This window comes from Molossus molossus, unplaced genomic scaffold (assembly GCF_014108415.1).
Source record: "Molossus molossus isolate mMolMol1 unplaced genomic scaffold, mMolMol1.p scaffold_m16_p_1, whole genome shotgun sequence".
Classification (NCBI taxonomy): domain Eukaryota; kingdom Metazoa; phylum Chordata; class Mammalia; order Chiroptera; family Molossidae; genus Molossus; species Molossus molossus.
In genome coordinates this window covers 105408522-105433007 of record NW_023425344.1, presented here as the reverse complement: position 1 = coordinate 105433007, position 24486 = coordinate 105408522, and the positions used below count along the sequence as shown (strand labels likewise).

At 39.9% G+C, this 24486-nt stretch overlaps 1 protein-coding gene across 1 annotated transcript in view; it reads left to right on the top strand.

Moving 5' to 3' along the window:
• ARMC3 (armadillo repeat containing 3) overlaps window positions 1–23682 on the top strand; it is a 31890-nt gene extending 8208 nt beyond the window's left edge. Inside the window, 6 exon segments of the mRNA XM_036270134.1 lie at window positions 6104–6205; window positions 6638–6754; window positions 8849–8859; window positions 14933–15122; window positions 17070–17232; window positions 23473–23682. Coding sequence (XP_036126027.1) covers window positions 6104–6205; window positions 6638–6754; window positions 8849–8859; window positions 14933–15122; window positions 17070–17232; window positions 23473–23682 — 793 coding nt within the window.
• The last annotated feature ends 804 nt before the right edge of the window (window positions 23683–24486 follow it).

Sequence of the window (24486 nt, the reverse complement as noted above, 5' to 3'; positions counted from 1 at the left end):
ACTGACTCGATCCTGGTAGAATTGCGAAGGCACGAGACGGGGGCTGGAAGCCCGCGGTTGGCAGCTCGGCAGCAGCCTTAGCTGGGAGCAGCGCCCTCGGGTAAAACTCCCAGGAGGCCCCACAGCGCAGAGCCGGGACAGAGGCTGAAACAGCCACAGCCACTCACCTTGGGCTCCAGCGGAGGGAGGGCAGGCTGGACTGGAACTGTGTGGGGACACTCGGGATTTGGAGGGCGCCCAGAGCAGTTGCGGAGTGCCAGCCACCCAGGACGGTGGCCACATTGCTCCTTCCCAGGGCACTGAGGAGAGGCAGCAGCACCTCCCTCGGAGATCCAACCCCACCCTGTGGGCCATTGAAGTGCTAATGGAGGCTCATTAACAACCAGCATCTACCCCACCCTCGTGAAAGCCCCTTGTGCTAAGCCCCTGAGGGAGTTTTTCAATCAACTAACAACCCAAAACTCTTCAAGTAACCTAGACTGCCAGCCTCAGGCAAAAAGCTAGAGGATAACAGTACCTTTCCTGGGCTGGCAACTTTAACCAGGAAAGTAAGACTTGACAGTAGTGTTTAACGTGGGTCCTCCCTCGCTCATCTAAACATAGGAGAGGGAGCCACAAACAGCAGAACACCAACACCCACAGGGAAAACTTGACAGGCTCCAAAGGCCACAGTGATAGCCAAAATGATGAAACACAGAAACAGAACCCAAATGAAAGAGCAAGAGACCTCCACTGAAGATGAGATCAATGTGGAGCAATTAGGCATGTTAACAGAGCTAGAATTCAGAGCCATGATCTTGAGGAAGCTGAACAGCATGAGTAGGACATAGTGACACTGAAAATAAGCCAGCTGGAAATTAAAAACCATCAAGAAGCGATTAAAAATGACATATCAGAAATGAAAAACACATTGGAAGGTTTAAAAAGCAGAGTAGAGGAAGCTGAGGACTGGATCAGTGAATTAGAAGACAGGGTAGAAAAAATCAACCAATCAGAAAAACAAAAGGAAAAAACTATTAAAAAACAGGAAGACAGCTTAAGAGAACTGTGGGACAACTGGAAACATAATAATATTCGCATCATAGGAGTCCCCGAAGAAAAAGAAAATGAGCAAGGGATAGAGAATGTATTCAAAAAAATAGTGACAGAAAACTTCCCTAATTTGGTGAAGGAAGAAGGCATTCAAGTCCAAGAAGAACAGAGAGTCCCTAGAAAGAAGAACCCAAATAGGCCCACACCAAGACACATAGTAATTAAAATGCCACAAATTAAAGACAAAGAGAGAATCCTAAAAGCAGCAAGAGATAAGCAGCAGGTTACCTACAAAGGAAACCCCATAAGGCTCTCAGCTGACTTCTCACAAGAAACACTACAGGCCAGAAGGCAATGGCAAGAAGTAATCAAAGTCATGAAAAACAAGCATCTGAATCCAAGACTACTCTACCCAGCAAGGCTATCATTCAAAATAGAAGGTCAAATAAAGAGCTTCCCAGACAAAAAAAGACTAAGGGAATACATTAGCACCAAACCAGCACTGCAAGAAATGATAAAAGGACTGCTGTAATTAGCAGTAGAAATGGGAAGAAAAATGGAACCACACTAAACAAAAATGGCACAAAATAAGTACATATCAATAATCACCTTAAATGTAAATGGATTGAATGCTCCCATAAAAAGACACAGAGTAGCTGATTGGATAAGAAAGCATGACTCATCTATATGTTGTTTACAAGAGACCCACCTCTCAACAAAAGACTCACATAGGTTGAAAGTGAAGGGATGGAAAAAAATTTCCAAGCAAATGGAAAGGAAAAAAATGCTGGGGTAGCAATTCTCATATCTGATAAAGTAGATTTCAAAACGAAGACCATAACTAGAGACAAAGAAGCCCACTACATAATATTGAAATGATCTATCCAACAGGAAGATATAACCTTGATAAACATATATGCACCCAATATAGGAGCACCAAAATATATTAAAAATCTTCTGGAGGACTTCCAAGGAGAAATCAACAATACAATCATAGCAGGGGACTTCAACACCCCATTGACAGCACTGGATAGATCCTCTAGGCAAAAAATTAGCAAGGAAACAGGACTCTAAATGAAGCACTAGACCAAATGGATTTAATAGATATCTACAGAGAATTACACCCCAAAACTACAGAAGACACATTCTTCTCAAGTGCACATGGGACATTCTCAAAGATAGACCACATGATAGGACACAAACTAAATCTCTACAAGTTCAAGAAGACTGCAATCATATCAAGCATCTTCTCAGATCACAATTGCATGAAACTAGAAATCAATTGCAACAAGAACATGCAAAGACATTTCAACACATGGAGGCTAAATAGCATGTTATTAGACAATGAATGGGTCACCGAGGAGATCAAGGAAGAAATTAAAAACTTCCTGGAAACCAATGAAAATGAACACACAACAACACAAAATCTATGGGATGCAGTGAAAGCAGTTCTGAGAGGGAAGTTCATAGCACTACAGGCCTACCTCAAAAAACAAGAAAAATTTCTAATTCACTGTCTAACCTCACAACTTAAAGAATTAGAAAGCAAACAAAAAGAAAACCCCAGAGCAAGTAGAAGGAAGGAAATAGTAAAGATCAGAGCAGAAATAAATGACATAGAGACCAAAAAAACAATTCAAAGAGTCAATGAAACAAAGAGCTGGTTTTTTAAATAAATAAACAAGATTGATGGACCCTTAGGTAGACTCACCAAGAAACAAAGAGAGAGAACCCAAATACACAAAATCAGAAATGAAAGAGGAGAAGTAACAACCAACACCACGGAAATACAAAAGATCGTTAACAACTACTGTGAACAACTATATGGCAACAAATTCGACAATCTAAGCGAAATGGACAAATTTCTAGAAACACACAGACTCCCAAAACTGGACCCGGAAGAAATAGAAAACTTGAACAGACCAATAACAACTAAGGAAATTGAAGACTCTCCCAGCAAACAAAAGCCCAGGCCCAGATGGCTTCACGGGGGAGTTTTACCGAACATTCAAAAATGAACTAACACCCATTCTCCTCAAACTATTTCAAAAAATTCAAGAAGAAGGAAGACTTCCAAACACGTTCTATGAGGCCCGCATAATTCTAATTCCAAAACCAGAAAAAGACACTACGAAGAAAGAAAACTACAGGCCAATATCCCTGATGAACATAGATGTCAAAATCCTGAACAAAATACTAGCAAATCGGATCCAGAAATATATCAAAAAAATTATTCACCACGACCAAGTGGTATTCATTCCAGGGATGCAAGGCTGGTACAATATTCGCAAATCAATAAATGTGATACACCACATAAACAAAATGAAGAATAAAAACCACATGATCATATCAATAGATGCTGAAAAAGCATTCGACAAAATCCAGCATCCATTTCTGATAAAAACGCTCAGCAATGTGGGAATAGAGGGATCATATCGCGACATAATAAAGGCCATATATGAAAGACCTACAGCCAACATCATACTCAATGGACAGAAACTAAAAACATTTCCATTAAGAACAGGAACAAGACAGGGATGTCCACTTTCGCCACTCTTATTTAACACTGTACTGGAAGTCTTAGCAACAGCTAAGAAAAAATAAAAGGGATCATGAAGAAAAAATAAAAGGGATCCAAATTGGAAAGGAGGAAGTGAAACTGTCATTATTTGCAGATGACATGATATTATACATAGAAAACCCTAAAGACTCCATCAAAAATTTACTAGACTTAATAAACAAATTTGGCAAAGTAGCAGGATACAAAATTAACGTCAAGAAATCAACGGCATTCTTGTACACCAATGATGAACTCACCGAAAGAGAATCTGAAAAAACAATCCCATTTACCATCGCGCCAAAAAAATTAAGATACCTAGGAATAAACTTAACCAAAGAAGTAAAGGACCTATTTGCAGAAAACTACAGGTCATTGAAAAAAACAATAGAGGAAGATATAAAAAAGTGGAAGCACATACCCTATTCATGGATTGGAAGAATTAACATCATTAAAATGTCCATACTACCCAAAGCAATCTATAGATTCAATGCAATCCCCATCAAAATACCAACAACATATTTCATAGAACTAGAACAAATACTTCAAAAGTTCATATGCAACCAAAAAAGACCCAGAATAGCCACAGCAATCTTGAAAAAGAAGAACAAAGTAGGTGGGATCACAATACCAGATATCAAGTTATACTACAAAGCGACTGTAACCAAAACAGCCTGGTACTGGCCCAAGAACAGGCATATAGACCAGTGAAACAGAATAGAGAATCCAGAAATGGACCCAAGGCAATATGTTCAATTAATATTTGACAAAGGTGGCAAGAGCATACAGTGGAGTAAAGACAGCCTCTTTAATAAATGGTGTTGGGAAAATTGGACAGCTACATGCAAAAAAATGAAACTAGACCATCAACTTACACCATACACAAAAATAAACTCAAAATGGATAAAAGACTTAAATGTGACCCGTGAATCCATAAAAATTCTAGAAGAAAATGTAGGCAACAAAATTTCGGACATCATACGGAGCAGAATTTTCACTGATACATCACCTAAGGCAACAGAAACAAAGGAGAAAATGAACACATGGGACTACATCAAATGAAAAAGCTTCTGCACAGCAAAAGAAACAATCATCAAAATGGAAAGGCAACCCACTGTATGGGAGAACATCATTGCCAATGATGTATCAGATAAGGGGTTAATTTCCAATATATATAGAGTGCTCATACAACTCCACAAAAGGAAGACAAAGAACCCAATTAAAAAATGGGCAGAGGAGCTGAATAGACACATCTCCAAACAGGACATACAAATGGACAAGAGACATATGAAGAAATGCTCAACATCACTAATCATCAGAGAGATGCAAATTAAAACAACAATGAGGTATCACCTCACTCCTGTGAGAATGGCCGCCATCAACAAATCATCTAACAACAAGTGTTGGTGAGGGTGTGGAGAAAAGGGGACTCTAATACACTGCTGGTGGGAATGCAGACTGCTGCAGCCACTGTGGAAAACAATATGGTGTTACTTCAAAAAATTAAAAATTGAACTTCCATTTGACCCAGTGATCCCAATTCTAGGAATATACCCTAAGAAGCCTGAAACACCAATCAGGAAGAATATATGTGCCCCCACGTTCATAGCAGCACTATTTACAATAGCTAAGATCTGGAAACAGCCCAAGTGTCCATCAGTAGATGAATGGATAAGAAAGCTGTGGTACATATACACAATGGAGTACTATGCAGCGGTGAGAAAGAAAGATCTCTTATCCTTTGAGATGACATGGAGGGACCTGGAAAGTATTATCCTAAGTGAAATAAGCCAAGCAGAAAAAGACAAATACTACATGATCTCACTTATATATGGTATATAATGAACACAACAGTCTGAGGAATACAGTAGACCCAGAAACATGGGAGTAGGGCACAGACTGACATCCCTCAGAAGAGGGCGTGGGGGGGGGAGGGGGAAGAGATAAACCACAGAACTTATATGCACGTATGCATGATCAATGGACATGGACAACTAAGCGGGGGACGGGGCAGGGGTGGGGTGGGGAGGGGGGTGCCAATGGGCTAAAACAGGTAAAATATCTGTAACAAAAAAATAAATAAAAAATTAAAAAAAAAAAAAAGTAAGCATAAGTGGATGGGAGCAAACCAAGGTGAATGATGTTTACAGCTCTCTAGAACTGTATGCTGGTGCCCAGCTACTGTACCAGGACTATATATAGTAAGAGGTAACTAGGAGAGCTAGGAACTAAAGCTTCCACATCCTTCTTTAAATGGTCACTATATCTATATAATATATTTTATGTAACACATTTTATAAAAATAAATTTTCTATTCTAGCTTATGGAAAACTTTATAATAGTTCTTGTCTTGTCTTAACCTCACCTTTATGCTTTGAAGTTAATATGTCACTGTTAAAAGTCAGCCCCAAATATGATTTTCAGGGGGAAAAAAATCTGTCTAGTAGGATAAAGCCAATATTGATAAGTAAATTTTTTTAATTTGTCCATAATTTCAAATACGTAAAATTTCAGCTCTCTACCTCCATCTACGGAAGATAAATCCCCAGATGTTGGTTCTATGCGAAGTATTTCTTCTTTATCTTCTTTTAAAAAATCAAGTAAAGAAAAGACCAGGTAAGTAGATGAGCTTTTATTTATACGCAAATAATTTTGCTCTTAACTTAGGAGTAAAAAAAATAAAAATATAGATTTTAGATTTTGGCAACCATGCTTAGATTCTTCTTAAACTAATATAATTTCATACTTGTTTTTTTCAATTGCTATGGAAAAGATCTCTGGAAAAGGAGGCAGGAAACCTGGCTTGGCACTCTGTCTGCTGTGAACCTACAGTGAGATCTTGAGCACATGGTTGAATGTGTGTGAGCAAGCTTAGTTTCTTTGTCTGTAGATGGAATGATGCCTAGTGTCCTACTTTGTAATGGTGAAAGGAATCAAAGCATATAAAGGAAACAAAAATGACTCATAAATTATTAAATGCTTTGCAAATGTAGTGTATTATTATTTTCCATGTGATTGAGTTGGTTGTGGGATTTTTCAAATGACAAGACAAACTAGTTATTATTTTAGTGCTGGAGTTGGATCTCCCACAGAAGAGAAATAAGAACCTACTTCTGGACGAAATACTGCTGTTACCAAAAGCTCCACTAAAGAAAAAGGATCAAGGTAAGAAATATTATATTTATTCTTCTCCTAGTTGTAATCAGGTCAAGTTTTAATGATCCAACAAAGCTGATGGAAGCGAAGGGCGACTTTTAACCCAGAAAGGTTTCTCATGGAATCAGTGTGTTGAACCAAGCAGGACTCATGAAATGTAATTAAAATTAACTTTATTTTTGTCTCTTACTGTCTCTCAAACTTACCAAGAGGGATTTCTTCTCCTGCCTCTGGGTGAGAAGTCAGGTCACGTCGATCATTTCAAAGTCCTGTAGTCACTTTAATTAAAAAAATGACAGCAGAAGCAGTCTCTAGTCAGTCATTTAAAAGTCCAACCCTGCGTAGTAATCAGCCTGAAAAGAACTTTTCTGTCCTCCTCCAGCACTGCACAGGCTGGAGGCGGTCCTCTCCCTTCCCTGCATTGTGCCTCCCGCCTGCCCGCCTGCTCACTGAGATCTCTGAGCCTGCAGTAGCTCCAAGAGGGAGACGGGGAAACAGGACCAACTTCTTAGTTGGTTGAAACATGTAGAATGTGGTTTCATGCTTTTTAGGCCTGGCATATTTTAAACATACTTCCTACCTGCTTACATATTTTTAAATATATTACTTCTCTTGTGAGCACTTTCCTGGACTCTTCAAAAACCATCTGGTCCTTCTGCCACACTTTATGACCCTTTAGTTACTGTTGACTTAAGCCCTCAGAACCACTGTGGTAGTGGAGTCTGTTTGACACTAATATGGACCATCTACTTCCTAAACTGAGATTGTCCCATAAGTTCTCTAAGGTGTGGGCATGGTTTATTCTTTTTCTCAGACCTCAGAGCGGTTTATTTTCTATTGTCAGTCTCTGTTGCTCATTATATGGATCTCTGCTTCTAACCTGCAGCTATCGGTCTAGCCCTGGTTGTTTTTGCCCCCCTCTTCCCTTGTCCTCCTCATGGGGCCTCTCTGCTTCTTCTCTACTGGACTGAGAGCTCCTTGAGGATAGAATCATGTTCTGATTTGAATAATTTCTCTTTTCATTTCCACTATGTAGCATAGTGCTCAGTTGGTATATGTAGGCATCCACATTTGTTCAACATAACATTTGAACTTTTGCAGGAAATTGTTCCTTTCAACAAGGTCCACACTTGTAATTATGAGTTTTGAGCATGCAGCTTCCTTTTCCTTGCCTGAGTTCCCTCATCAGTAAAATGGAAAAAGTAAATTAACTGAGAATCTACTAGGTTCCAGGAATATAGCAGTGGACAAAGACTGCTGCCCTCATAGAACCTACTTCCTAGTGGGGAGACAGACAACAAACAAAATAAACCCCCCCCACACACACACACACAGTGTCCTCCTAATAGTAGAATAAATCGTATCTTCCCTTTATATAATATTCCATTCTCATCCTGTTGGGATAGACTGGGTGGAAAAAAGATGCCAAATGAAATAGATTTCTTTTGACGTGGAGCTCATTGAGTTCTAATTTTTTCACTCAAGTGAAATTTATTGGATGCTACCTGGTATAGTGATTATTTTTCACATACCAAAATCTTCCTACCTAAAATATAACCCCAAGTGAGTTGGATTCATGACTTGTATTTCTCCCTCTAGCCTTGTCCTATAGTTTATATATTCAACTAGTTGATTATATCAAAAAAGAGAAAATGATTAAATTTTGAAAGTGTCAGTACACAGTTTGGAGCCAGACAAATATCTCTCTCTACTTACCTACTTACCTGCTCATTCTCTTATGAAAACAGAAAATGTCCTAGTTGGTTTGGATCCATACAGTAAATCTCTGCTTTCTGTGGTAGTTTTGCTAACGTCTCTGCAAGAAAGGTGAAAGCTCTGATGGGCTCAGCCTGCGTGCTGGACAGCACCTTCAGGTGCTTCCTCTTACTTCTAGCAGCACACTCGGTGAGAAAGGCACCTCCTTATTTCATAGACACAATCACAGGTTGAACTCTCCAATCTTATAAACTTCTTCTATAATTTTAGAAAGCAATTAACTCTATCAATGCTTTCTGCCATTCTAATTGACCTTCCTTGCATTGGTTCCTAATTTATAAAACTCTTACTATGTATGTGAATATGTTCAGTTTACCTGTTTTACAGAAGAGGAAAAGGTTAAAATGATACAGCTGAGAAAAACTAAATTTTGCTTAGAGATTTTAGATTACATTGTATCTTAGATCGATACAATCCAATGATTTTATTCAGGTTCTCCCAGTATTACTTCCAGTGTGTGTGTGTGTGTGTGTGTGTAGTTCTGTACAATTTTATCACATCTTTAAATTTGTATGTGTATGACTACAATTGAGAGAATGAACATTTCTTTCACTGCAAGGATCTTTCATGTCTAATTGCGTCAGCACCATTTGTTGAAAAGCTATACTCCGTCACTGAATTGCTTTTGTACCATTGTCAAATAGCAGCCGAGCATATTAGTGGGTCTATTTCTGGGTCCTTCGTTCTGTTGCATTAATCTGTGTGTGTATCTCTCCACTGGTACTGCTCTGTCTGGATTACTGTAACTGTATAGTGAGCCTTGATATCAAGTAAGGAGGTTCTTCCCACTTTATTCTTTTTTGTCAAGATGGATTCAGCTATTCTATGCCTTCCTGTATACATTTTAGAAAAAGATATGTTTATGTATACTCTGCTTGGATTTTGATAAGAGTTACATAAAACATTTTGAGGAGAACTGACATCTTTAATATGTTGTATCTTTAAATCTATGAACTCAGTATGTCTCATCATTTATTTAGGTCTCCTTTGATTGCTTCCAACAGCATTTTTAATATTCAGCACTCAGATTCTTCACATATTTTGTCAAGTTTATTCCTAAGGATTTGACTTTCTTGGAGCAATTTTAAGTGCTCCAAATCTTTTTTGGTTTTCACATGTTTGTTGGTAGGTGCTATATAGAAACACAGTTTTTGTATGTTGATCTTATATCCTGAAGCTTTGCTAAACTCACTTGTTAGTTCCAGGAAGTTTTTGTTTTTGGTAGATTCCTTGGGATTTTCTATACAGACAATTGTGTCATCTGCTTTGTCTTTAGTTTTCAATAGTTTGATTTTGGTGTGTTTGGGAGTAAAATTTTTTTGGTTTATCTTATTTACATTTGCTAAAATTCTTGACTATATAGATTTATGTTTCTAACCAAATTGAGGAAGCCATCTCAGTCCTAATCATGCATTTTTCCCTGTACTTTATCTTTCTCCTCTTCTTCTGGATATTCAGTGACACCCAATATTAGATCTTTTTTATTGCACAACAAGTTCCTGAGACTCTATCAGTTGTTGTTGTTGTTTTTGTTTTAATCTTTTGTTCTTTGTATTGTTCAGATTAGATCATTTTTATTAATCTACTTAAAGTTTATGGATTCGTTCTTCTGTTATTTCTGTTCTATTACACCCATTCAGAAAGTTGTATTTTTCTAAGTTTTGATATTATAATTTCAGCTCTAAAATTCTATTGTTACATCTCCAATTTCTTTCTAAAACTTTCTAAGTCTCTATTCATTTCAAGAGTGCTTGTCACTAATTGCATCATTTACATATATGTTGTCTTGGCACTAAGGTCTATTGATTGTCTTATCTTATATGAGTTGAGGTTTTCCTGGTTCTTTGTATGCTAAGTAATTAGATTGTAATATCATGTTATGCATCCTACAGTTTTTATTTATGGGTCTTATATACATTCTGAGAAGAATGTTCCTTTGTGTGTGTATGTTTTAGCAGGTAATTGACCCCAGTTCTCAGTCTTCTAATGCCAATTGGTGTTCTGTGAGTTGCCATTCTACTGTTAGTCCCATGTTCAAAGGCTTTGCAGCACTGTTTGGATCAGTCCTGCATGTGTGTCAACCAGTTTGAGACTTAGGGGGTGGTCTATCCCATATTCTATATTCAAAACCTATGCGGGTGCTTTTCTGGGTTGGAACCATGCACACACAATTTAGGAGTAAGCCTAGGAATCCATAAAAAAGAGTGTATGGTTCCTTTCCTCAGCTCCTTCCTCTCCATAGTCTCCTTTGTCTCTTCTGGTTCATTGGGGCTTCCCTTTTGGTCCTCAAGCCAAAATCTTTATATACTCTGCCCTGATACACTCTTGCCATGAGTGCATCCATATCTACAGCCAAACAGCAGGAGGGCTGAGTTAGCCTAAGGCAGTTGTAAGCTCTTAGGGATCCTGATGACACTACTGAAACTCTGTTACAGGACCTCTTAGGGGCTGGAGCACAAGGGGATGGAGATAAATAGGAAAACAAAAAGCAGGGCTTTTTCCCACCTCCCTCTCCCTCTCCCTCTCCCTCTCCCTCTCCCTCTCCCTCTCCCTCTCCCCCTCCCTCTCCCTCTCCCTCTCCCTCTGCCTCTCCTGTTTTTCAAACAGGCTTCTCCTTGAGCTTCTGCTGCTTGTACTGCAGCCCACTTCCGTATTTGGGGCTATGTTTAGTTCGGTTTGTAGAATCATGGACAAAAATAAGAAATTAGACATAAGAAATCACCAACAGTTCAGTAGTAATTCACTGTCTTCTCTGATATTTCTGCTACTGATTACTTTTCAGAGTCTTCATATAACTATTGCATACATTCCGTCCAGGTTTTATGACTATATTCAGTGGGAGAGACAGGGTAAAGTGTGCTTCTCCATGTTACCTGGAAAAAGAACCCATCATTGTTTTCGTTCAACTCATTAGTTAGAGAGAGTCAGTAAGATGTTAATACTGGTTCAAAGAACATTTGAGAAGCTAGGTATTAATTAAGGAATGTTAGAAAAAGGTTGACAAGCTGCATAACCACACATACAGTAGGATATTAACCATCCTATAGAACAATAAACTGTAACCTTTGGGAGTATTTTTGCCAGTGGATAGAAATAATTTGCATCTTTACTAAACAAAAATCTATATCATAACTAATAACTCCTCTAAGTCTGGAACTTTTAATTAATAGTATCTTTTAATTAAACAGCATCTTTACTGTTTAGTAAGTATATTCCATTTTTCCTAAGTACAGATCTGAGTACATTGCAAGGGGGATAAGAGTGGTGGAAGTGGGCAAAGGACAAATAAATGGGGACAGAAAGAGACTTTAATTTGGGGGATGAGCACACAATGCAGTGTGCAAGTGATGTTTTATTGAGTTGAAACCTGTATGGGTTTATTAACCAGTGTCACCCCAATAAATTAATTTTAAAAAAAAGAACTAAGTACATTTCCCCAGATAAACTTTTAGTGAATCTTTGTCCCTGCAAGACATAAATTCCATGCCATCCTTGTTTTGTTTTGCTTTTTTCTATGTTTTGGGTAATTTTTCTTAAAATTTGTGATCCATATTCTTCCTTCAGAAGGTGTCAACAGAAGCAAGAGATGATATGAAATCATCATAGAGTCCTTGAGAAGGCAACCTATTTTTTTTCAATTTATTAAATATTTATTACATACTTATGAAGGGCCAGACATCTTGCTATGCATTTGTGCAGAAGACCAATAGATGTTTTTCATAATGTATGTATATCTGTCATGATCTCTTGAAAGTTAATCTCTCCTGCAAAGCATAGAAACTCTAAAACTCTATCATTGTCATTAAAAATTTGACAACTATATGGTATGGTAGTTGAAGCATATAAACACTGTATTTCTGGAATGTTCTTCAGATTCAAAATAACTGTTGTTTACTCTTAAAGGAAAAGGGAAAAGTAGAGATAAAAAAGAAGAGGAGGGACTTCCGGTCAAGATGGCGGCACAGGTAATCGCAGTATCACGTCCTCCCACAACCACATCAAAGTTACAACTAAACTACAGAACAACCATCATTCAAAACCACCTGAAATCAAGCTGAATGGAAGTCCTACAACTACAGAATTAAAGCAGCAGCAACATCCAGACTGGTAGGAGGGGCGGCGGCGCGAGGGCCAGTGGTGAGAGGACTGGTCCCTGGTCCCACACACACGTGTGGCAGATAAAAATCAGGAGGACACGTCGGCTGGGAAGGTCCTTCCTGAGGACTGAGGGATCCCTGTCCCACACCAGGTGCCCCTCTCAGGGTTCCAGTGCCAGGAAAAGAAGTCCCCATAACTTCTGACTGGAAAAACCAGCAGGAACTGAGGCTCAGGGAAGCTGACACGGCTGGAGCCCCAGGCAGCTCCCTAAAGGGCCCGCACACGAACTTACCGGACTCTCTCCCTCTAAGCTTGGAGGGGAGGCAGCTCGAGGGGCACCAGAGACATACATGGAAGAACTGAGCTTTTTGGCACTGGAGCGAGGGCTGGAGAGGGGGCTTTCTCCGGGACAAACATGCTGTCAGAGGCCTTTGTTCCTTTGGTGAGTGCTTCCCTGGAGCGGCAGACAGCCACCATATCTGGGACTCCAGCAACCTAGCTCATACTGGTAGCCCCGCCCTAGTGATTCCCTGAGGCCCCACCCCACCCAACTTTCAGGCCCACCCAAGCTGTTGCCACTTGCTTAACCATAGGATTGGCCGGTCTTGGATCCTGCTTCAGGTTTTTCCTAAATTCTTTCAAACGAGCAGCATCTGGTCTCAGCTAGCCCCATACTTCTAATTAAGTAATATACAGAAACAAACACAGGGAGGCAGCCAAAATGAGGAGACAAAGAAACAGGTCCCAAATAAAAGAACAGAACAAAACCCCAAGAAAAGAACTAAGCGAAATGGAGATAAGCAACCTAACAGATGCTCAGTTCAAAATACTGCTTATAAGGATGCTCAATGAACTTAGTGAGGGCCTCAAGAGCATAAAAAAGGAACAGTCAGAAATGATGGATGCACAGTCAGAATTAAAGGAGGCATTAACTGAAATAAAGAATAATTTACACAGCTTCAATAATAGAGTACGTAAATCCAACAAGCAAACCATCGATTTGGAATATAAGGAAGCAAAAAACGCCCAATCAAACAGCAAAAAGAAAAAAGAATCCAACAAAAAGAGGAATAGTGTAAGGAGCCTCCGGGACAACTTCAAGCGTGCCAACATTCGCATCTTGGGGGTGCCAGAAGGAGAAGAGCGAGAACAAGAAATCGAAAACCTGTTTGAAACAATAATGGCAGAAAACTTTCCTAAGTTGGTGAAGGAAACAGACATACAAGTCCAGGAAGCACAGAGAGTCCCAAACAAGATGAACCCCAAGAGGCTCACACCAAGACACATCATCATCAAAATGCAAAAGGTTCAAGACAAAGAGAGAATCTTAAAAGCAGCAAGAGAAAGGCAGCTAGTTATCTACAAGGGAGTTCCCGTAAGGCTGTCAGCTGATTTCTCAAAAGAAACTTTGCAGGCCAGAAGGGAGTGGCAAGAAATATTCAGAGTGATGAAAACCAAGAACCTACAACCAAGATTACTCTATCCTGCAAAGCTGTCATTTAGAATCGATGGCCAGCCCTGGCCGGTTTGGCTCAGCGGTTAGAGCGTCAGCCTGCAGTCCGGAGAGACCCGGGTTCAGTTCCCGCTAAGGGCATGTACTTCGGTTGCAGTTTGTCCCCGGCCCTGGTTGGTCGTGTGGGTGGCAGCCACTCGATGTGTCCCTTCACATCGATGTTTCTGTCTGTCTCTCCCTTCCTCTCTCTCCCTCCTACTCTATCTGTACAAAAAAATGGGAAAAATATCCTCGGGTGAGGATAAAAATAAATAAATAAATAAATAAATAAATAAATAAATAAATAAAATCGATGGCCAAATAAAAACTTTTCCAGACAAGAAAAAGTTAAAGGAGTTCATCTCCACCAGACCGTTATTATATGAAATGATAAAGGGTCTTTTTGAAGAAAAAGATAAAATATATGAACAAACAAAATGGCAATGAATACATATCTATCAATAATGGAATCTACGAACAAAATGAACACGTAGAACAGAAACATTCTCATAGATGCAGAGAACATATTATTGGTTGCCAGTTGGGAGGGGGTAGGGGAAAAGAGTGAAAAAGGTGAAGAGATTAAGAAGTACAAATTCATTGCTAGACTGACAAACCTCAAAGGGAAAGGGGTTGGGGTGGTGGGAAGAAATAAACCAAAGAACTTATATGCATAACCAATGGACAACAGACAATAGTGTGGGAAAAGGCGGGAGGGGGGTGGGAGTGGGGAGGAGGGGGTCAATAGGGGAAAAATGTGGAACATCTGTAATACATTTTACATTCAACAATAAAGATTAAAAAAATAATAAAAAATAAAGAAAGAAAGAAGAGGAAAAAAATGAAGGAGGAGGACAAGGTTACATCTGTACTGAAATGGGCTGGAGAAGGGAGCTCCGATAAAGAATGGTACCCTCCCTCTGATCCCAACTTTTGTGTTTGTGTGTACGAAGTGACCAAGTACATACTACCCATCACCAACATCAGGGAGCAGATTGAGGCTCTTGCACAGTAAGTTCTGTGTACTCATATACGCATTTTAGATTTCTGAAAAATGTCTTTTATTTTAGTGGTTTGCATTTTTTAGCCAATTTCAGACAACTACTCCATAATAAAATTGAACTCTATACCTTCCTACCTCTGACTCTGAAGTAGAAACACGATGACTTGGAAAAAAATTTCAATTTCTATTTTAGATCAGATTTCTGCCAAGAATCAACCTGGTAGCTGGAAATTACTTAAAGAAAAATGTCTAGGAAATGCCAACTATATTTTACTACAAACAGATAAAGAATAAATAAATACAATAAAAAATAAAAATGGGCAAACAATGCCTGTCATTTTTTTTTCCAGCTAAATGGTGAAAAGTATCTTTCAATGTGATCTCGAAGAAGTTATGAATGAATTAAAAGCTTGAAAATTAAATCATTCTTTGGGTATAGGGGATGTTTACAATTTAAAGAATGTCTATTGTTATTATATGTAAGCTCACAAGTTATTCTATAACAGAATAATCATCCCCTATCTTTATGTTGTTTGTTTCACATTGCTCTAAAGGGGGAGCGCGGGTATTCGGAAACGTGCAGGCGGCTCGGCGCTCTGCAGAAAGGAGTGAGGTTGCCCCCTTAATTCGCGTGTTTAATCTGGTTCCACTAAGAGAAGCTGAGAACTGAATTTGGTAGCTATAAAAGGGGTTAGGAATCACTACAGATTAAGGATAGCCTTCTTGACTGACACCAACCAGTAGGTGAGCTACTGGATTATGCAGCAGCTGTGGTCTCCTTGGGAGCTGGTATCTACTCCAAATAAAAGTGAGCTGCAGTCATCAAACCTGGATGTGACACCGGCGAGAAACCCAGCTGCCAGATCACTGACTGCTTATCAGCCAGCACTGGAAGAGAATGTTTCTGGCGACCAAAGTTTTCCCAGTATCCTCGAGAAGCAGTGACTCAGTCAGAACTCTGATTTAGCCCATTTCAACATTTGCCAAATTTCTTCATGCTTTGTTCCTGTCAGAAATATTTTTCATCGTTCCCAAATAAGTGTGTGTTTTTTGTTTTTTTTAACTTGAGCCCACACAAAGATAGAGACACAGAGATTTGTTCCCATGCTTTTGGTGGCTAACCTTCATTGCAGTGCACCTGGCTGAGTGGGACTGCGGTCCGGTCAGCAGCTTTCTCCCAGCTCTTTCTTGTGTCTTTCACCATTGTTCTTCGCTCAGTTCCACATACAATAATGGGGAAACTCTTTCTTTAAAATATGCAATTCTGCCTTTATTCCAAGATGTAGTAGCAGAGAGTTTTTGTGGAGTATGTACTGACTTCTTCAGTTAGAGGATAATATTAGGAGAAACCCACAGGCACAATATACCACCTCTATCCTGCCTCACCGGCTACTTACTTTTCCTGTTTGCCTCTTCCTCTCTCCTCTGACTTCAGTGTTATATAAATGCCACGTCTTTCTCTACATTTAAAAAAAATAATTAAATTTAAAACAAAAACCTTATAAACTTAAAAATATTTTGGGATCTAATGGGAAAATTTCTATGTATTTGTCTTGTCTCTGCATTTAAATTTTTTAAAAGAAGGACCATATGTTAGTACAATGCCTTGGATTTCAAGTTGAAACATTTACAAATACTTCTCAAGAGTAGTATAAAAATTTTAAACTGCATTGCTACATATTTAGTGATACTGACTTGTATCTTATAAGTATTGGGGAAATTGGCAATTATTTATTTCCATGTGTTAAATGAAGTTGTTAGAATTTCAGTTTACATATGATACTTTGAATACAGTAAGCAGAATGTTAACCTAGTTATAGTTAAGTACATTTTTTAAAGTAAAGCAAACAATAAATATAGAGAATATAGTTTTTATACATGTAGTTAGTTACATTCAAAGTGGTCAAAGTGAGATATTAAACTTGATTGACTTGATCTCAATGTAATTGACACAGGTATGTGGCAGAGAAAATGGGTGGTGAAATTCCAAAAGAGAAGCTACAAAATTTCAGCTGGCAACTTCACATAAGTGAACTGAAGTTTCAACTTAAATCCAATGTTGTTCCAATTGGACTGATCAAAAAAGGAATCTTCTACCATCGAGCTTTGCTTTTCAAGGTATTTAAGATGTTTTGCCTCATTTGCCGTGAGGTAAAAATGTTTTCTCTTTATCATATTGGAGTGATCCAGGTGCTAGTATTTAACTGGATACTATGAATCCTATCACTTAGATTTACTTATATTTGAGATATATATATGTATATACACATACATACACACACACACACACACATATATGCACATACACATACAGGCACATACATAGTCACTGACTATTGAAAACATATTCATTCAACATTTATCATATACCAGCTATAGGCCAGGACCTTAAGCGTCTGGGAATGTAGAGATACTAAAGTGACAGCCCCCGTATGCAAGGTGTACTGAAGCCAGACTTGTGGGTTCAAAGGTGATGTCAGGGAAAGTTTCAGAAGAGAAAATGATATATTAGAGGCAACATAGGATTTCAATAAGGAACAAACGAAGACAAGAGTATTTTGAACAAAGCAAACATTTTATACAAAATAATAGGTGTGATTCAATGGGCCATCTGGGAATGTAGAATAGTTTATCTGGATGAAGAAATGAGGCTAATGGATCAGATTATAAAGCACCATGTGAGTAGCCACTGAAAGTTGTTAGGGGGAAATTAATGAGTCACATGATTTTCAAAGAGCCTTTAGGCAACTGAATGGGGAATGGATGAGAGCAGGGCCCAAACTGGAGAGAGGAAGACCAGCTGGAAGGTTACTGGAGCAAGAAGTGTGGGTAACCTATGCTGAGCCATAGTTGAAGACATGAAAGAAGGAGATTTAAAAGATAAGACTGAAAGGACTGGTGACTGCCTAGGTGTGGTGTGAGAGATTACAGGAGAAAAACAAAATGATTTCTAGTTTCTAGGCAAGGCATCTGGTAATGATGCATTATTTGCTGAAGTGAGGGACACTAAAAAAGGATCAGGTTTAAGAGAGGGGATGATCTTTGTTTACCTCCATTTTATTCAGTGTTTATAATATAATAGGAGCTAAGGAAATGGTTTCAAAACTACAGACTATATAAAATTCTTATCTTCTCCCAAATACTTATAAGCCTCATTGTATCCCTGTATATCTTGCCTACAATTCCTAGCTAATTTTATTTATAATCCAGATGTCAGTCTTTTCTAATCCCTTGGATTTTTTGCTCTAGCAATTCTTCCCTCCAGTCTTTAATCTCTTTCTCTCTTGGTTGTTTCTCCTTTAAAATCTATAATTAAATCTACAATATTTAAAGAGTAAGTATATTTTTTTCTCATAATATCTATAAACATAATTATAGCTCCTATTATCATGACCACCATCAATTTGAGCTATGTTCCAGGCATTTGATAAATATAATTGTGAAGAGTCTCAAAAATGCCAAAGTGAAACGACTCCTTGTTTTAGAGATAGGAAAACAGATATTTAGAGAAGAAATGTACCCAAGGTCAACCAGACGCACAACTGGAACATGAACCCATGCTTATCTGAGTCAAAACCTATTCTAATGCTTCTCATTCTCATTCCTGGTCAGAATTCTGAGTCATCTCAACAACTTGTCCCTCCTTGGCAAATCTCTCATTTTCCTTCTCAGCTCACTGCTTTCTGTTATGTCTCCATAAGGATTATAGAGACCTATTGTCTGTCATACTAGATATGGTAAAGAATTTGCCATTGATCGTTCTCTTTCTTTGACACCATTCTCTCTAGTAACATGTCCTGTCTTACTGCTTCATCTCTATCACCTTTGGAGATCCCTTTCCTCCATCTTTCTCTTAAATGTTAAGGTCCTGCGAGGTTCTGATTCAGGCTCTTCTCTTTTCTCCCTTTGTGTACTTCCCGAGGTGAGGTCATCCTTTGATGTGGCCTTAAGTACCACCTACATGCCTGAAGTCTCCAGGCCCTTTCCTCTGTCCCACAAATCTCTCCTAATTCCAGATCTGTGTATCACTTTACCCTCTAGCTAGATGCACTTAAGTGTCTCAAAGGCACTGTATTATTCTTCCTGGGCTTCTGTAATAAAATACCATAGACTGGCTGCCTTAAACAATAAACATTCATTTCTCATAGTTCTGTAGGCTGAGAAATCCAAGATGCCAGGAGACTCAGTGTCTGGTGAGCTCCCACTTCCTGGTTTGCATTGGCTGTTTTCTTGCTGTATGGTCATTTAGCAGAGACAGAGCAGAGAGAAACAGAGGAGAGTGAGGGAGAGGGGGAGAGAAGAGATGAGAGAGGGAGGGGGAGCGGGGAAGAGAGAGAAAGAAAGAGAGAGAACAAGCTCTGGTCTCTTCCTCCTCTTATAAGTGCACCAATCCCATCATGGGGTCTCCACCCTCATGCCCGCATCTAGACCTAATTACCACCTAAAGGTTCCACCTCCAAATACCATCACATTGGGGTTATGGCTTCAACATATAAATTTGGGGGGCGGGGACAAATTTTCAGTCTGTAACATTATGCCAAACTGAATTCTTTACCCTCACACTTCAGCTGAACCATGCAATTAATTATCCAGGGCTTGCCCACTGCTGAAATCCTAAACATGAATTTAACTCACTAATCTAGTGTCTTATTCTTCTACCTCTCCTAAAGTCTTTCACTCCTCTCACATATTTTCTTTGTCTTTTCCATTTTCTTCAAGTTTTTTGGCTCTTTTTTGTCTTTTTGCCCTCTATACAGCCTTGATGAGTTGTCAAAATTTGCTCACTAATTTCCTTCATTTTTTGCTCCCCATTCTTTTACCCCTGTCTGGCCAGCCCGCCAATCTGATTGCCCATCCTTTCCCTTAATGACACTCAGCCTGCAGAATACAACTCAGGGAGTGTCACAGCTGATTCGGGGTGCCCAAAGTGTGTGGATGCGCGGGTAGCTGGGCCATGCTTTCCCAGCTCCGAGTCACAGGCTTCTGTTTCCCTCGGCAACTATGCCCCACATCTGACATTCTAAGGTTTTCCACTTCCATCTCCTCCTCTAAGCTAAGGACGTTGATTCTCACTTCAGGAAGAAAACAGAGACTTTTAGATTCATCTCAGCTAGAGGCAGTACTGTCCTGAGGTTAAGAACTCAGTCTCCTGAGACGGATTCCCTGGCTCTCACGTTAGATCACCACCTACGGCAACCTTGGTGAAATTATCTGACCTCAGTGTTACCCTCTATAAAATGGGAAATACAATCTGTTTCCCAGGGTTGGTTTGATGATTTAAAGTGCCTTGACATGGAGTAAGAGATCAGTAAAAGTTATTTTGGAGAAGATAATTATATGTTTGTTTTTGTCTCTTTACCCCACTAGTTTAAGTGTGTGAAATGATTCTAGTATTAATTCCAGCATGGGAGGAGGGTGTTCCACACATCGAAGCAATTCTCCAACAATAGCTGGACAGTTCAACTCAGTTCTGACACTCCACCTGGAGATAGCATCAGGTCCCGCAGGACAAGGGCTCAGTCTTACAAGACTGCTCCTACTCCACTTCAGGTGCCAGTCCCAAGCTCAGGTTGTCGCCTGTGCTTCTGACCAACCAGCTATAGATCAGAGGGTCCAACAACCCCATCCTTGGATATGATTAGTTTGCGAGAGCTGCTCACAGAACTCAGGGAAACATTTTACTTACTAGATTACCATTTTATCATAAAGGAATGTAAGTTAGGAACAGCCAGATGGGAGATAATATACGTGAAGTTATGGGGAAAGGGTGTGGAGCTGCCATGCCCTCCTTAGGAAGGCCAGTACCCCAAATCTCTACCTGTTCCCCAACCCAGAAGACCTCCAAACCCTGTTCTTTTGGGATTTTGTGGAGGCTTCATTACATAAACATGATTGATTTACTCATTGGCTATTGATTGATTCCACTTCCAGCCCCTCTTCTCTCCTCAGAGGTAGGGGAGGGAGTAGGACTGAATGTTCCAAACCTCCTGGCAGCCAGGCCCCGTGCTCAGGTGTCCAAAAGTCACTTCATTACCACAACAAAAGACACCCTTATGGTTCTCATCACCTAGGAAATTCCCAGAATTTTAGGAGCTCTGTGCTAGAAACCCTGATGAAGATCAAAATATATTTCTTATTAGAAATCACAGTATCACAGAGTGTTATACATTCAGATCCACTTCATTAATAAATGAATATAGAGATTATTAAAACAACATGATTCTTACCTTCTAGTGATACCCTTATAATAACCTGGTTATTAAATAACAGGAAAGGAGCTAAAGGGAGACTAGGTAATATGGGCATGCAATTCATGCAGCTTTTCCAGAAAGCTACATGTTAACACTCTCCAGGTCTACTCCCCGCAGATCGATGAGGAAGGGACTAGACAAAGGCAGTTTAGGCACAAGCACAGTAAGGTCTGGATGATGTGGGAAAATGCTTACCTGTCAGTCACACCTGGGAACAGGTGATTGGCCAGAATAGGTGTGGCCACTGCAGGGGCATGAAATCTGAGATACACAAGCTCCTGAACAAAGAAAGTTCACTCCTTGGCTCTCTCACTTGCTTGCCTGTGCTCCTGGCTCTCTTGTTGCAGTGAGAGCATTCCCCTGTGCTCACCCACACTGTGGGCTAGTGGGCTGAATCTAGACTGATGTTCTGCTGGATGCAACTTCACGAAGGAACAAAAACTCTGGACACTGGCTCTGCTTCTACCTCTGCTGCAACTCCAGCTACGTCTCTCCCAGGACTAGACTAAGGGAAATAGGACTTTGAAAAATGAGGGATATAATTTCATTCAAATAAAAATCACTCATCCTCTTGTGCAAGTCTGAGAAAATTTATTTTTTCAAGATATTGCAAGAATCCACTCCCGCTAGTGATGGAGAATATGGACCCACTCATTTCTCTGGCAACATCAGTACTAGGACCACTTACTGAGGACCCACTCTGTGCCAGCATTCACAGCTCTAAGCACTTGACTCGTATTAATTCACTCAACCTATATAATCACCCTATGAAGAGAGTGGTTAGCCCTGGCCGGTCTGGCTTAGCACTTAGAGCATCGACCCTCGGACCAAAGAGACACGGGTTCAATTCTGGTCAAGGGCACGTACCTTGGATGTGGTTCATCCCTGGTCCTGGTTGGGTCATGTGGGAGGCAACCCATTGATGTGGCTCTATCACATCGATGTTTCTCTCCCTCCCTCCCTCCCTCCCTCCCTCCCTCCCTCCCTCCCTCCCTTCCTCCCTCCCTCCCTCCCTCCCTCCCTTTCTCCCTCCCTCTTTATCTAATGATAAATGGAAATCAGGTGAGGAATAATTAAAAAAAAAAGGAGAGAGAAAGTAGTTGGACTGTTGTCATCCTCATTTCACAGTTGAAGAAATGGAAGCACACAGAGGCCATTTGCTTGAGGGACAACAACTGGTAAGTGGCTGAGCTGAAACTAAAACCCAGGCAGTCTGAGCCAGCTCTCCTGTCCCCTATAACATGGCCAAGATGTTTCTAGATGATTTCAAGGGTACTTCTTTTTTTTCCCCATTTTTTTGTACAGATAGAGTGGGAGGGAGAGAGAGGAAGGGAGAGAGAGAGAGAGAAACATCGACGTGAAGGGACACATCGAGTGGCTGCCACCCGCACGACCGACCAGGGCCGGGGACAAACTGCAACAGAAGTACGTGCCCTTAGCAGGAACCGAACCCGGGTCTCTCCGGACCGCAGGCCGACGCTCTAACCGCTGAGCCAAACTGGCCAGGGCTCAAGGGTACTTTTTAAAATCACCTCAACATCAAGACAAATTGAAGAGACAACTCCCAGAAAACAAAAGCAACCCGTGAGGGGGTCATGGCAGCAAGCAGCCCAAGAAGGACCAACCACTCACAGGTTTCCTCCTGCTCCACAGCATCTGTCTACATACATCTCACAGAATGAATTGGCTAGAAACAGGTCCCCACCCAGCTGGTCCCTCAGTTCAGTCCCACTGTGATTCACATCCAGCACGCAGCCCAGGAGCATGGAAAGATTGATAGATGCACCAGTGCTGAAAGCCCGTGGAATAGCTTTTCTCCAACACTGTTATCAATCTTGTGCTGATACAATGCAGTGAATCTGCCTGGAAAATGTCCCTTCCCAGCAGGACCTACACAGAGATTTAATCTACAGGATCTTGAAGAACAAGGGAATTGACCACATTTTATTGGTTCCCATCACAATATCCCACATTTTTTCAGCCTTTCTAAGCACTTCTTTGCAAGAGTTGTATATTTACCTTCAACCAAGGTGGGTCTTACAGCTAAGAATTTTTCTCCACCCTTCTCCCTCCTCACTCATGGTTGATCTTGTGCTTTCTCCCACAGGCTCTGGCTGATAAGGTTGGCATCGGCTGCTCTCTGGTTCGAGGGGAGTACGGCAGAGCTTGGAATGAAGTAAAGCTGATGAATGAATCTCGAAAGGGAGTGACTGGGGGTCTCCCTCCTTTTGAAACATACATCGTTGACCTCATGTTCCATCCAGGTAGACTGATGAAGATAAAGAGTAAAGAGGCAAATCTTTACAGGTTTCTCTGAACTAGCAAACAAGAAATTTATTCTATATACTTTTTGTGAAGTGCACCTATTAATTTTATTTATTTAAATAAAAGTATTAGAAAGCGTCTTTCTGTGTCAAAATGAGGACCCTTGGATTGACATGGTTGTGCTTCTGACAGCAGGCTTTGGACAAAAGTTGAGTCTGATTAGATCATGTTATGCTTACTGTTGCTCATGAGAAGCTTATTATTGTCTACATTAATCCACCCCACTGTTTCCTAAGGTGCATCTCTGCCCTTTGGGACTCGTGTAAAAACACTGAGCTGGTGGTCGCAGACATTCTGTGGCCTCATCTCCGCCCTTCTTTGTGCCCAGAGTGCTCCAGGAGTGCTCGGTTAGATGCAGTCACTGCTTTTCAATGTCTCCAGTCACCTCCTCACTTGCATGAAGCAAGATTATTGATAGTTTGAGTATTTATAGATCTATTCTAGTATTACAAATTATAATTTTCTTCACATTTTTAAAACTTATTAAGAACACTGTTTAATATACTTCATTAAAATATAAATATTTCTAAAAACTATTTCCATAAATTATATTTATTTTATCTATGTTAACTTGGAAATACACTTTCAGTTAAAAACCATTTTGTTTTGCTTTTACACATTTTAATGCTACGTAACAAATATTATTTTAAATGTATGTAACTTAACAATTCTTCTTTTCTGGGAAACTTTAAAATATAAAAAGAGAATAAATCTTTGCTGAGGAATTATGTTTTCGGTGTTAAGCACAAAACAGAGCAAACACACATTTCAAATGGTAAGAGATATAAAATAAAAA